Source organism: Manacus candei, unplaced genomic scaffold, assembly GCF_025592945.1.
Source record: "Manacus candei isolate 608988 ecotype Guabito, Panama unplaced genomic scaffold, ASM2559294v1 h1tg000022l, whole genome shotgun sequence".
NCBI classification, from domain to species: Eukaryota; Metazoa; Chordata; class Aves; order Passeriformes; family Pipridae; genus Manacus; species Manacus candei.
In genome coordinates, this window is record NW_026138070.1 from 1,069,907 (window position 1) to 1,085,028 (window position 15,122).

General features: G+C 46.4%; 1 protein-coding gene across 5 annotated transcripts in view; it reads right to left on the reverse strand.

The window, feature by feature from the left end:
* Positions 1-15,122, reverse strand: part of PRDM16 (PR/SET domain 16) — a 260,771-nt gene that overhangs the window by 124,521 nt on the left and 121,128 nt on the right. For all 5 annotated transcript variants that reach the window (XM_051786519.1, XM_051786520.1, XM_051786518.1 and 2 more), the window contains exon 3: positions 2,033-2,083. In XM_051786519.1, the coding sequence (XP_051642479.1) occupies positions 2,033-2,083 (51 nt within the window). The remainder of the gene's footprint in view (positions 1-2,032; positions 2,084-15,122) is intronic.

Genomic DNA, 15,122 nt, shown 5'->3' on the forward strand with positions numbered 1-15,122 from the left:
CTCTGCAGCTCCAGTTTAAATCAGCCCACCCACCACAGTCACATTTGTCTTCAGTCACCTTCTCGCCACCAACTTATCTCTGAAGGAACAGGAATAAATTGAAGTCAAATCTCAACTATTGTGTCTTCAGTGATGACAGCTGAGTGATTCAGAGAGGCTGGGAGAGGGGATCTGCTCCCAGGAGGGTTTTGTACCCCTGGAGCCAAACACCAGAGTGTTCCTTCCAAACAATTTTAAGACACCACAAAAAATGTCCAGAATGATTTCTCATTCTTTATTTTTCATTTTCTTCTGACTGAAAAGCTGTCTCACAGTAGTCTTTTCACAAGCCATAAAGTTTAGACTTGAACTCTTTACCTTACTGCTCTGACCTCCTTTACCCCAGCTGTAAAACCCTATTGCCCATCCTTCAATAAATTTATCACCTCATAAACCCACTAGTGCTTCTCTACAATGCATTTAAAAGACACAAGTGGAAGGCCAGTCCTTCCCCCCTTGTCAAATATCATAATTGTCCAGTTTTATATCTGTAGTACAGGAAATATTTAGGGACATGGTGTTTTACAAAGACCTGTAGTTTTTGCAACAGTCTCCCTTGAAATAGAAGGAATGAAGTTTAAATACAAACCCAAGGATTGAACATACAAAGGTGCCAGTCTCCTGTCTCCTTCTACCCTGTTTCACACAACTCCTGCTCTATTGAGGGCACATTCTGGAGGTGGGGATGGAGAATTCATTTGTGATACTGGAATTAAAGGCTGCACAAGAACCAGCGGAGCTTTCGCTCCACCCTCGTGAGAAGTGCGTTTGATAATAAGAACCTGCCACCTTGTCACCACGTCTGTCCAGACAAAAGGATCCCACAGAGGCAGAGACAGACACCCCATGAGTTATGGAGATGCCCAAGGTAAAAAGTTCAGCTCTGCTGCCACAGGTCCCTCCTGAGGTCACGGCGTGGTCAGAGGATGTTCCCCGTTGGGAGCCCGGCTGGCGAAAATAAAACCTGCTTTTTTTGTACGTGGTAAGAATAGAACAGTCCACACTGGACATGCATCTAAATACCTTTTCCCAATCTAACTTTGGAGCCTGACAAGTATTACATTTCACTTTGTTTGCCAGAGTGAAACAGGAGTTTGTTTCAGCTTCCCGAGTCAAGGAGCAGCAGCGACGCTGCAGGAACAGCAGTGGCAGCTGTGGCAAGTTCCAATCTCAAACATTTCCCACTCCCAAAAACTTTACAAACAGGACTGTGAATATCCTTCATAAGACAACTGCATAGGAAAGGAACCACAAACAACTCCTTATTTAAATGAGGACACACCAGCTCCAGCATCCAAGAGGCTCTAATCAAACACAACTTGTAACACTTTAATTAGTGAAGCCATTAACCAACAGATAGACACAGGAAAAAAATCTCATCTTAGTGCTTCTGAGAATAACTCCAACCAGAATAGTAGCCTGGCTACCAAAATATGTCGTGCTGAGGCTGCCTGAGAGCTCCAATGAAGACATTTATACAGCTGGGCTGACTGAGGAACACATTTTCTCTGGTCAGTGTTAGAGTATAAGCACCACAATGTGATGAAAAGCACCAGTAACACATCACATGAGTCAAATTTTACCCTTTCACATGTCTACTCCTTTTCCCTTGGACTTCACATAAGCCACATTTACACGGTGAGGTGACCTCCAAAAATTTAGCACTTTTAACAAAGGACCAACATTTTCTTTTACTGGAAAAGAGGTAAATGAGGTTTTCTGATTTGGGCCAGCAGCTGTTTATGTTGTAGCAGAGTCAAGGAACACCTCAAACTATTATTTTCTCTTTCATAATAACTGGAATCACAAAAAGACAGCAGAATATGCCAATAGAACCACAACACTTAATCCAAAACAGCAACAGCAAATACTGGAAAACTTTTATGACATCTTTGCGACAGACACACTTCGGGACAAATGTGAGAAAAAAGGTCCAGGTCTGTTTCAGAGCCAGGGAATAAAACATTTCACATAAGATTGAGCCACATCCTACCTTTTTTATATTGCCCTCTTGGGAAGTCACCTCAGGATCAGTCAGTATTTGCTGGGGAAAAACAGAACAGAAACAAAAGAGAGTTGAGTCACAACTAAGAATGTTACAAGATAATAGGGATGATTGCTGTGGTTGTGATGATGATGATTATAATAATGATGAAGATAATAATAACAACATTATCAATTATATTTATTATCAATATATATCAGTTATATACTATATATCGATACAATAGTTATATTATATATCAATATAATAGATGTATAAATTATCAATAATAATGCAATAATGACACCAACAACATCAACAACAATAAATTATTAATAGTATATTATAAAGAATAACGGCCAAAACTCTCAACTGCAGAAGAGTAACCCAGCCATTCTGGGAGCTGGATGGAGGGCTGATACCAGAACTATTACAGAATCATGGAGTCAAAATGTAGTGAGGTGGAAGGGACCCGTCAGGATCAATATTTGAAGGTTTTCTGTAGCTTCTCTAAATAATTCCCTTACATTTGGCTGGCAGTGCTCCTTCCCCAGCTGGCAGGGCTGGGAACATGGGCCCTAAGGGAATGGGGGCCCAGGGGCTCTCTGGAATGGGGGCCCTGGAGCAGGAACAGCCCCGGGATGCTCCAGCCCCTCCCAGCGCTCCCGGCGGCTGCTCAGGGAGCTCCTTAATTCCCCCTCCAGCAGAGGTGTGGGGGAACAAGTCATTAAATCGCTGCTGTGCTCCACCTCAGATTAGCTCCAGGTCAGCAGGCTTTCGGGGAGGTCAAGTACCTCAACTTTCCATCCCCCTGGATAGCCCAGCAGGGTAAACACGCCGGGAAGGAACCGCAGAGAGCAGCCAGGGATTGGAGCAGCTCCCGGGGCTCAGGGGCTGGGGTGGCCGAGGTCAGACACAAGGGAAGGAGAGAGGAGCAAGGGAAGGGAAGGGAAAGGGGAAGGAGAACGGGAAGGGACCAGAGAGAAAAGGAAAGGAAAGGAAGAACCCTGAACCATTCTGTGCTTTCCACCAGTCCCTGCAGACACTGAAACTGCGGCTTCAAAAGCAGCTGAGAGCAAATGGGATCAAGAGGTGAATCCCAGAGCCATAAAAACCTGTGTGTTCCTGTCCCTGTGCACATCCATACGCTGACAGCTCCCCGGGAATCACTGCAGTGAACTGTCCATCCTGAACCATCCATCCTGCCCAGCCAGGAGTGTCCCCTACCTGCCCGGGAATGCTGGCTGCTCCCGGGCTCTCCCCGGGAACCAGCAACCCCAAAACCTTTGGAGAATTAGGCCACGGAGCTCCCAGAGATGAAATACAGATGCTAAATGACTGGAAAGCCTCAGTGGGATGCTGCTGCCTCCAAATGAAGACACTTAAGCACAATTATTATCTGCTAAACCCCTTTAAATAACAATTGGTTACATCTGTGCCTTCAGATGCTTAATCCACCCGTTCAACGTGACCATAAACGTGGAGGGGAAAGAAAACTCAAATGAAGTGCAAATTGGGCTGTGGTGGAGTCCTGTATAAACAGGCTTAAGAGTCAGGAATTCCTGAGTCGGGATCTGGATGCCAACACAAGCTTCCTTTTGTTGGTTTGCACAGAGCTGCGCTCAAGGGGCAAGTTCTGATCCTCGAAGTTTTGGGGTTTTTTTCTTTTTTTCCTTTCAATTCATAGCAGATCCCAAATTTCAAAATTCTAAGAAAACACAATTCCTGTAAAAATTATTTCATACCTATCAAAAAAATGGTAATTGTGCAGAAACCCTCAGTGGTGCTGATGCCACTGCTCCTCTGAAATATCCAAAAGTGGCTGATTTTTGACTTTTCTTCTATTACAGAACTTCTGGGGAAACAAACCCTGATTTTATGAAGAATTTCAGCTTCAATGGAAGCCTCTCCACACTCAAACTCTCAGAACATGGACATTTAATGGTGATCACGGTGCTTGTGCTGAACTGGGTATTAAAGGTCTTTTCCAACCTTAAGGATTCCATGATTCTGAGTGTGAAAAAGCCTTTTAGCAGTGGTGGGAGACTAAGAACTGGGGTTAGATTATATTTCCTGTCCTTTCTTTACACCTGATTTAAAAAAAGATATCCAAAACGAAACAGTGTGGGACTGTGCCACAGACCATCTGCCCTGGCTGGGCCATGGCCCACAGCCTGAATGTCCTCAATGTCCCACTTCCCCAGCCAGCAGAGCAGGCTGACAGTTTGACACTGGGATGGTGTTGGGATTGGTGGGGTGTCTGTGTGTGTGTAGGGGCAGAGGCCAGAACCCCAAACCTGCTGCTGCCCAACAGCTGCCAGGGCTCTGACTGAGCCCCCAGAAACCTTCCTGGGGGGGTGGAAGAAACCTCAGAATTCTTATTCTGCGTTCCCAGTGTGGAATAAACAGTGTGTGACAGCACCTGTGTGGTCAGACAGCAGCTCAGGAGTCACACAGGTACCCTGGCACACCCTGGGAGATCCCTCTCCATGCCCAAGGAGAAGGGGGTGATGCAATGTGGGATGTACATGGCACCTCCTCACTGAAGGGGAAAGGGAGATGGAGGGAAAGCGAGTTCCAGATGTGATGTTTATTAATAAGAATAACAAAAGATACTTTGAAAATCTACTCATTGGGTAATTTTAGCTCAGGCTGGACTTTGTCTTGTGCGAATGCCGTGAGACTAAATATAGAGCTGGACGTGTGCTGGGGGCTGCACTCCTGCACTTCACACAGATGTTCCTAAATGTGCTCAGAATTTACACCACAGGCTTTTTCTATCAACTGATATGTTGATTTTAGCCAAGGGAAAGACAACATGTCAGCAGCAGCCACGTCAGAGCAGCCTGTGCTGTGGGACTGGGCTGGAGGTGGATCTGCCCCGGCGATGGATTTCACCTCCTTCCCTTTCCTGGGTCCAGGGAACTGGTGGCAACACAATCCTGACTCAGTTACATCAGTTGGGGATGTGCTATAATTTTTGCAAAGCCCCCTGAATGTATACTAAACATGTCAAGTAACACCATGTGATTCTTTTTGAAAAACAGTTTACAAGCTGGCATTCTGCAGCTGCAGTTAACCCTAATTTGATTACATTACCGAGACAGATCACAATGAGCTTATGTAAATAGTAACGTTATCCATTCATTCCCTGAGCTCAGATAAACTGTCATTTCAGAAAAAAAAAACTCAACCAAAACTTCAATAGGCACGGCCTGATGCATTCAGCAAACCCTGAAGGCAAAGAAGATGACAGAGTGGAACCAGCCCCTGCTGCACCTCTGAGAATCTTGATTTTAAAGAGGTGTTTACACTTCAGCTCCGAGTTGGAAAGGGAAGAGAATGCCCAGTAATTGCACAGAGGTCAATTGGCAGGTAATAGCACTTTTTCCAATAACCTGGTCTTCATTTTCATGTTAATTTTTAGTAAGAGCTCAGTACAACACCAATGGTGTCAGTAAGACAAAACTAAATGAGCACTTCAGTGCTTCAACCAGTGCCTGGGCACCTGCCCTTGACATTCACCCTTCCCAAGCCATCCTGCCCAGGTCAGCACCATGGGGACATCACTGCCAGCTCTGGAACATGGGCTGTGCCACCTGCACTGTCTCAAACCTGCCTCTTCTTCAGGGAACACCACACAGCTGGTTCATGGAAAGAACCGCCTTGAAAACACTCACTTTGCCTTAAATTAGCTGAGGGCCTCTGATTCCTACTTGCACACAAGTTCACATTAATATTTCAGATGAAATCACAGTCTGTGACCCTTCTGTGCCTAATTTGTGCTGTTAACAGTTGAGTTAATGGCAGAGTGACTCTGCCTGGCTGCAGTGCAGTGACCACACCAGTCCCTTGGAGCACTGGAGAACAACAGGACGTGCAGAGCAAACAGCTCCTCCCAGCCAGCTTGTTGTGGCTCTAGAAAACATCTCAGGTCACAGAATCATAAAATCACAGAATATCCTGAGCTGGAAGGGACCCACAAAGATCACCAGGGTGCAGAACTCCTGGCCCTGCACAGGACAGCACCAAGAACCCCACCATGAGCCTGAGAGCCTCGTCCAGACACTCCTCGAGCTCTGGCACTTTGTGCTGCTGAGCACCAGCCAGAGCAGCAGAGCAGTCCTGCAGCTGGATGGACAGTGTCCATCCCAGCCCTGACCAGGCTGTGGTCTCTGAGCAGGTAAAATGTCCCATCTGTCACTTTGAAGCCATTCCCCCCTGTCCTGTCCCTCCAGGCCCTTGTAAATAGTCTCTCTCTATCTTTCTCCTCAGCTCCCTTCAGGGACTGGAAGGCCCCAATTAGGTCACCCCAAAGCTTCTCTTTTCCAGGCTCTTTATATATACATATGTATTTTCAAATACAGCAGCCAACAGCCCACCCAGCCACATCATAGCAATGATGTGCATCCATGGGAAAACCAGAGGGAGAGGGAACCCACAGAAAACCATTTCAGCACTGGGAATTTGGTCCTTTGGCCATATCGTTAAAATACAGGGATTTCATGCAATTCTCTGGCCAAAAATGTATCAACATTTTACATTTTCTCTAGTTGGTAAATTTGTGAACCCTATTAACTAGAGGAAATTTTCAATATCCTGCCTTGGGAATTTCGAGTGAATGTGCCTGGAATTAAGAGGAAAGGGAGGAAAAAGCTCTTCTCTGAGAGGAAGAATTTCCCTTCCTGGCTGCTGAGGGGAGGAGGATGAACAGCACTGCTCTGACTGGCAAGAAACAAGCCATGGGCTGAAAAGAGGATAAAGAATAAACCAAGTATTCACTGCTAAGGGCTACCCCAGCACAATTGGGAACACTGTAGAGCAGCCAAGCTGTGGTTTGTGGACCAGCAACAGCCCCAAAGCCCCACACACCATTTTATAACCATTTATTTTTCAGCTGGAAGTGGGAACAAAAAGGTGGTGCAGCACTGCAGGAAAAATGTGCAAAATTAGCAGAGATCCACAGCCCAGAATTTCTGGTAATCCACTGCAGGGAACACCTCTGCACTTGCTCAAGCCTTTCTGTTTACCCACTTCAGAACAAAACACAGTTTACAGTGACCTGGGACAGGGGTTCAAATGAAAGGAACATCCTAAGTCATCCTTTAGTATGAAACAGCAGGTTTGTACCCCACAGAATAAACTTCTACGGACCCAGAAGGGTGCAGGGAAATGTCAGGGGTAGATAATGCTGAGAAAAATTAGTGTTTAAGAACAAAATATTGCTTAAGAACAAAGACTCCCAGAAAGAAAATAAACACGTGATTTACATCCCCAGTATCACAACTTCTGTATCACTCATTTTTCAAGACAGAACTGCTCTGTGACATTGGGATGGAGTTCACTGGAGCCACCAGGAAGTCAAACAGGATCTAATGGGGAGCGTTTGCAGTGACTTCAATGAGCTGAGGACTCGACACCCTCAGCCAAGACAAATACGAGAGGGGACTGATTAGGAAATGTCACCGTTTCTGCTGCCAAGCACTCAGGGCCTGGTGATAGGAGAGCATTAACCATAATCTCGCAGTCTTTAGGGGCTCTTTGATTTTATATTGCATTCTTATCGAGTTCTTAAAGCCCAGTGTTAATGAGCACGAGAAACTCACTTGAGAGTTTGGCAGTTTTGCTAAAAGAAAACATATTTCACTCAGTCCCTGTGTCCCTGGATCTGAGCTGGGGATCATTTCCCTCTCCTCTGGTGCCACACAGGACCTCTCACTGTTCTCCTTCTCCATCCCAGTAACCCAACATCACCCTGAACAACCAGCTCTTCACCATCACCGCTGGAAGAAAACAGGTTTTGCCAACTGCTGAGAATTGTCCCATCCCTGGCAGTGCCCAAGGCCAGGCTGGTGGGATCTGGAGCAGCCTTGGCAGGAGGGGGGAAATAAATGGTGTTTTAGGTCCCTTCCAACCCAAACCATTCTGTGAGTCTATGGCTGAGATCCTTAAGGACCCTGGAGAGGAGAGGAACATTTTTACAGTAAGTGCACACCCACTGCACCCCCTTTTGGCAGCCAAGTGATCCCTGAACGCAGAGCAAGCCCCAGTTAATAACATGAGCCTCTAAGTCTGGTATTTTCCTCACTTCATGAAAGACCTCCCAGAAAAGAAATATGTAACAGCACACAGGAGAAAAAAAGAAAAAAGAAACCATTTTCTTTTTAAAATCCCCCTACAAATACTATCTCCAACTCCCTTTTTCCTGCGGGGAAATTCCGTTTTAAAACTGAATTCTTGGAAAGATGAGACACTTCTCTCTGTGTCTGGCACCGAGCAGTGTATAAAGTCTAAGGATTAAAACAGAATTTGCAAGTATTGAGTTGTATCTGATTTACTCAGTTTGTTCATCCTCAGCCCTGGAACGTGCCTGGCAGCCTGTTCTGCTGAATCAAGCCCGAGATCCTGGGACACAAGGTGCTTCTGAACTGCAAACCAGCCCCATCTTCCCTCCCAGCACACAGAAAATAGCAGCAGGATGGAAGTTTAAGGTCATCAGCTCTAAATTCTCTCTGTCATGGAACCACATCACACAATCACTTAATGTAGCCAGAGCCATTTATTATCTGAGCAAAAATCATCTTGAGGAGTGAAGTGTAATGTTTTGGTTAACAGATAAAGCTCGGCTGTTTGTGGGGATGTAAATGGATTGGATGGTTAAATCCAGGCATATACAATCCATCCATCTTCTGCTCTCGACCCTTTTTAGTTATAAAAATGACCTTGATATTGACAGAGTCATATAAACGAACTTCCTCTGTACTTCATCTATTGATAAGCTGTTTGTTGGGATGATCAGTAATAATCATAAGTAAATAAAGAGAGACTGTTCATCATCTCGTAATGGCAGCGCTGACACGCACGTGGGCTGACGGATGGGGACCTCTGGGCTCTGGCTGAAGAGCTCATACCTCATATTAAATTACAGCCTTTCCACCCAGGACACGCAGTGACACATAAATCTATATAAAGCAACACAATGCACTCAGAGCTCGGTGTCCAATCATACCTGGGGTGACCAGGGTGGCTCAGAAAACACCCTCAAAGGGAACAAGTGCTGGGGTGGGTTCAGCAGAGACACCCTCCAGTCCCTGGAATCTTTCAGGATTTCACTGCCAGTCACTGATGCCTCCCTTTGGGGGGGTTCACGTGCAGCTCATCAAGGAATCGTTTCACACAATCATTTTGGAAAAGGCCTCCAAGACCATCCAAGCTCTCATTCTCAGACTGTTTCAGTTCCCCACATGCACAAACATAAAAGCCAACCTGCAGCTCACTGAACTTGCACCCAGGATTTGCCAGGCCCCAGCTCAGTAAAGCACAGCTCTGTTTAGAGCTGGTCCCAGTTCCATCCCAGTAAGAGCCCTCACTGTAACCCCAGTCCTGCACCAAGGGAAAGAGCTGTGCTGGGGCTGGAAACTGGATCATTAATCACACTTGAAGGGCAACATTCCCACCAACTTCCAGAGCCTGAAGTGGGAAATGCAGTGTCTCATTTAGCAGCTTGGCTTTGCTGCTCATGCCCCAAAGAGCTCCCTGGTTCCGTGCAGGGGAGTGGGGCTGTCTGGGAATGCATCCCTGGCACTCCCACAGAGGGGATGGGATATGTCAGCTTGATACCCATCAGCAGGATAACCCAACTGTCACTTTAACATGACAAGGTCACCTGCAGTCAGCCTGGAGCAGGAAGAAAAATGGCCCATTAAAGCCCCAGAACTGAGAGAGAAACACGAGGCTGCCGAGGGGACGGCTGAGTCCGGCGCCTTTGGGGGAAGATCCAGATGTTCAGTGCCCCTGGGCAGGGATAATCTTTCCTGAGAGGAAGAGAAGATGGTGACCAGTGCAGCCACCAAGGGAGCCCAGCACAGGGGCTTGAAGGGAGTTACATCACTTAATTCTCATTTAATTCAGCAGAATAAGTGTTTGAGAAACTGAAGATCTGAAGAGCCTCGGATGGGCTCTGAGCAGGATGGGAATTCTCTGTACTGGGGTCTTTCTTTCTGTGTTAACCTCAAGGAGCAGCTTCTGCTGTGCCACCCTCTGCCACTTGTCCTCTCAAAGTCAGAGTAAGGACTTACCCTGAGCTGGAAAGTCAACCTGGAGAGGAACTCCCTGTGGTGACACCGTGCAAGGAAAGAGCAACAGAGGGACAGAAAAGGGCACTTTGTCTCCCTTTATCCAGAAGTGATATTAAGCAAATGATACTCTCTAGAAAGAAAAGCTAATAGGGAATTATTCTGTAGCCCAACTCCAGCCACTGGCACAATCAGCTTTTTATTTAAAAGGCACACAGAGCTATTTATCTGAATTGATAGGGGTGCCAGGTGAGCTCCCTTTTAAGAGCTGTAGAAACAATCTCAGACCAAACTGGATAATATTATGCTTGGAATGATAATATTGTGTTTGGAAAAGGTCAATATTTTATTTAATCAGACAGACAGAGAGTGGGTGGCAATTTCAAGGCATTTTCTGGAGACAGGAATTCAGGGAGTCCAAATAGAAATAAGTTTTTGGGGTTTTTTTTCTTGGGCAGCCAATGTCTTCCACAGGTAGGAATTTGTGTTTAGGGTGTCCAGGGCCACGATATAACGGGGTGGGTGGAGCTCCAGAGCTTTGGGGGGAAGCTGAGTGCCCACAACTGCACTTTGCAGCTGGGTTGTAAAGCAGCCACGTCTCAGGAACGGGCAAATCAGAGAATTAAAATAACCAGCTACAAAAAAATTAACCTAAGGTAGTAGTTCATCTTTAGAGCACTGGTATAAATAAATATGAATCACTTCTCAACAGCAATCTATGCCAGTGTATCATGTCCTGTGCTGTGTGTGGTGAGCTGGGGAGGAAACAAGCAGTTTTCACTTCTTGAGGACACAAAACTGCTCCTGAGACATCACACCCATGGTTACAGTGTGGTTTGGTCCCATTTCCAAAACCTCCTAAAACAGAAGCAGCAAAAAGAATTCAAGAGTGAGAGAGAGAGCTTTTATCCTTGTTGATATTTGACAATATTTCCATATTTCTGCTCTTACTGGTATTATTCTTGTATTCCCCGTTCTAGTAAGGCCCTAGAAAGGATGGAACCTTAAGAATCCCTCAAAAGCCTCTCAAAGGCTTTCAAAGTAATCCTCAGAGAGAAGGTTGAAACCTCTTGGTTAGCAGGGCAAGGATGCCCCAAGTCTCTTGAGAACTCCCGAGCTGGAGCCCCGCAGATGTCCCAGGCAGCTCCTCCACCCACCCCAGGCACTGCATTCCAGCCAGAGCAGCTTCTGCCCCACAGGATGGGACACATCCACACCTCAGGAACTCAAACCTGCTGCTTTCTTCTTCCAAAACAGCAGCAGAGAAAGACTGACCCCAGCTGAGCCTCCCTCAGCTGTTCCCAGATGCAGTTCAACATTCCTCTGTATCAACACTGTACTGGAGACAAATTCTGGCCCTGGACAAGCCAATTCTGGGATCTCTGCAGAAGATTTTCCTGGAGGAAGCCAGAATGGCCAGGAGATTTTTTAAACAATTCCGTTGGCTAAGAGATTTTTTAAAAATTCCATATGTGTCCTTGGTAACCCCAGTTATTTGCTGTTGGAATTAAACTGGGTTCTACATCTGGAGCTCCTTCAGAACAGCATCAGAAAAAAAAAAAAAAAAGGAAAAAAAAAGGACCTTTTTTCACGAAAGGTTTTGAAGAGCACACACAGCCCTTATTGTTACTCAGCACTCCAAGTAAAGTTCTGAGGAAAATCTTGGGAGATCCAGCCCCGAGCATTGATTACAAGGAGTTTTTAATCTCGTGCCAAAAGGAACATTGAGGTTACAAGATGGCTCCACACACCATCTTGCCAAATAGCACTTCTGTTTACATCTTCAGAGCCACCACCAATAGATCATAGACAAAGAAATGTCCATAATGCACCAGCTGCTGGAAATGAAATGTGTTTAAGCCACTGAAGAGGGTTTAATGAAGTAAAGCATTTTTGTGACTGCCAGCCCAAAGTAAATAATCACTGATGTGAGCAGAGTTAAGAGACCCTGACTCACCAAATAATCTCAGTGTGCCATCAAGGAAGCTGCTGCTTTGTGGGAATAACATAACAGCACTTGAACATTCTCATAAACTTGGTTCTTGTCTTCCCCAACACCCTGAGCCTCTAGGGGCTGAGGAAGTGTAAAGAGAACTTTACAACATGTGCAGGCTCTACCAGCTGGTGAAAGTACCAAGGGTTTAATTCCCTGCTCTGAAAGTCAAAGCTATGGAAACAAGAGTCCTCAGAACACCAGTAAAAAGGTGAAATCCCTGCTTTGACTGATGCACGACGAGCACGTGATTCAAACCAATCCAGGCAATCCAGGGGTTTGGAGTAACTCACTCCACAGCTCCCCAGGTCAGAGCTTTGGGGTTTTCACCTTCCTGAAAACCTCCCAGGACGTGCCAGCACAGCTGGGAAGGGCTCAGCCCCACACTCACCCAGCAGACACAGCCAGGGCATTATTTTATCCAGGCACTGCCCTGGGTGTTGTCCTGCAGGATCCTGCATGGAATCAGCTCTGCAGGTGAGCAGGAACACCCTCCTTCCCTGGGGAATGAGCACCAGAGAGCATTCCCATCCCTTTTCTGCTCTCAGCCCCTCTGTCCACACAACCTCTGTAACTGCCCTGACAACCTGGGCACCATCTACACTGGTTTCCCCTCTGAGGATGCACAGTGAAATGACCAGCTGAGCACAAAGCAAGACACACAGCCAAAGAAGGGACAAAACAGCCTTGCTTTTGGTTTTTATATTAAAAAAACCAACAACCAAACAACAAAAAACAACCAACCAACCAAAAAGAGCTGCTACTCTGCAGAGGGAGATCTGGCCCTGCAGATTTTCTGTCCTAGGTCACTTGAAAAGAACACACAAAACAGTATTTGCAACATTATCTCACGAGCCCTAGCAGCAGAATTCAGGTTACAGGCCTGTGGGTTACATGCATTTATTTCCCACGTATTTCCTGCAATCTGGTTCAATTATGAATTGGACTGCTTTTCCCTTTTTGCAGAATATAAAACCCCTTTCCTTGCACCACATAATTGTGTTCCGTGGCAGAACTGGCATCCATCATTGCCCCGCTGTCCCCTGCCTAAAAGATAAAACATCCACAGGGTAATAAATGTCAAACTATGATTATTGATGCTTTCAATTAAATTGATTATCTATTTGAGGGGCAGAGCAGGGTGATTTATTGCTGTCTCTTTACGTTGCACTTGGCACAGCGGCTTCCCTGAAAGGTGGGTCAGTGGTTGGGCTCTTTCCACAGATTTTCTATTAAATCTGATTTTTCAGAGGTGGCTCACAACCATTCCAGTGCTTGGTGTGCTGAAATGGCACCGGATCCAGTTGGAAACACACTGTTTACTGGTGTCTTCTGGACCATGGGAAGCAATGTGGGAAAATAGAAAAGGAAAACTTCTAGGTCTGGGAGGACAGGATGCACCCTTGATTTACATCCCTCATTCCAAAACTTTCATTTCCAGACTGCATTAGACAAAACCTGTGCATAACCCTGAGCTCTGCTGAGCACTACCTGCCTCACCAGAGATGAGATGACCTTCGGCTCGTCACTGCATTGTGTTTTTATTAGTTTCAGATAACAGGAGCTATAAAATTCAAAGACATTTGCTCCCCAATGATAATCAGCAGCTGCTTCACAAACGAGGCTTTTGTTAACTGGCTGTGGGGACACGGGGTGACCTTTAGCTGATGATTTCCTGGAAGAAATGCCTGATGTGGCTGGACAACCCAGGACCACCTTCCACTGCTGCTCATTCTCCAAAGCACAGGACAGTTTGTTCCAGTCTGTTCCAAAAAGCAAATTTGGCTCAAACCCAGGCAACAGTCTCAGCAAGGGACCATGTTTTGGGAATTGCCAGAAATTAGCAGGAGAAAATCATTAAAATTTCCTTAGTGTGCTGCTCCAAACACGTGTAAAGCTTCTCTTCAAGCAGGTAGACTGAGAGAATCCCAGTAACAAACCCCACCATTCTCATGGGCAGTAAATTCCACACTGACAGGCCACTGACTTGGAGACACTTAAATTTTCTCTGTTATTCCCCTCATCTGACATTCCCAGATCCCAGGGAAGCTCCATGGTAGGGAACTCGTGGCTGAACTTCCCAGGGTGATGAGATGCCTGACCAAGTTTTCCACCATTTATCATCAGAAGCACGTGGACAAAAAGCCCAACTGGCACATGAAATAGGAAATGAGTCTGCCTGGGAGACCTTGCTAAACAAGTGACTGAGCAGTGAGCCCAGGAACAGAGCAGGATCCCTGTCCCAGCTTTACACACAGGACACCCACTCTCCAGAATTCAGAAATGGTGTTCCAAGCTCCTTGGACCTGATCTTAACAACAAGGCTGCCAGTCCTCCCCAGGTGCAAACACCTTTGGCCCCAGTGAGCTCAGAACTGCACACCCAGCAGCTCAGACTTTGAAGCCTGGCTTATCTGCAGCACTGTCCCCTCTGCTGGGACGGAGCAAACAGCAGACAAGGGAGAAAAGAAAAGCAGAATTCCTGCAGCTCAGGTGAGGATGAACCATTTCACATTTCACATTTCACAGCATCCCCGGAGCTGGAAAGGACCCACAGGGATCACCCAAGTCCAGCTCCTGGCCCTGCATTTGCCACGTTCCACCTCCACCCTGGCACAGCCCAGAGGGCTTTGCAGCTCTGAATGGGTGAGGAGTCCACAAAACACTGAGATGGGACCAACCTCAGAGAGGAACCCCCAGCCCAAGGCAGACTGCAGGAGGTGTAAGGGTGGGTATTAAAGGAGCATTTCCATTCAGAAGTGTTGACTGCACCTGAGACTGCAGAAGGTGATGAGCCAGGCTGAAATCTGGTCAACTGAGTTACCAGTTAAAAATCACCTCTCTAATAGCTTGGGTTCACCAGAACATCATTGTGGGCCATCAGCTCAGGGGAACAAGTGACAAAACCCCTACAACCCCCTGGTTTTTTCATTAAATATCCCCTTTCAGAGTGTTAGACCCTGGTTGACCCACAAGAGCAGATTAGGGCAGGACTCCTTCCAGGTACAGCACAGCACCTGCACTGGCTGCCA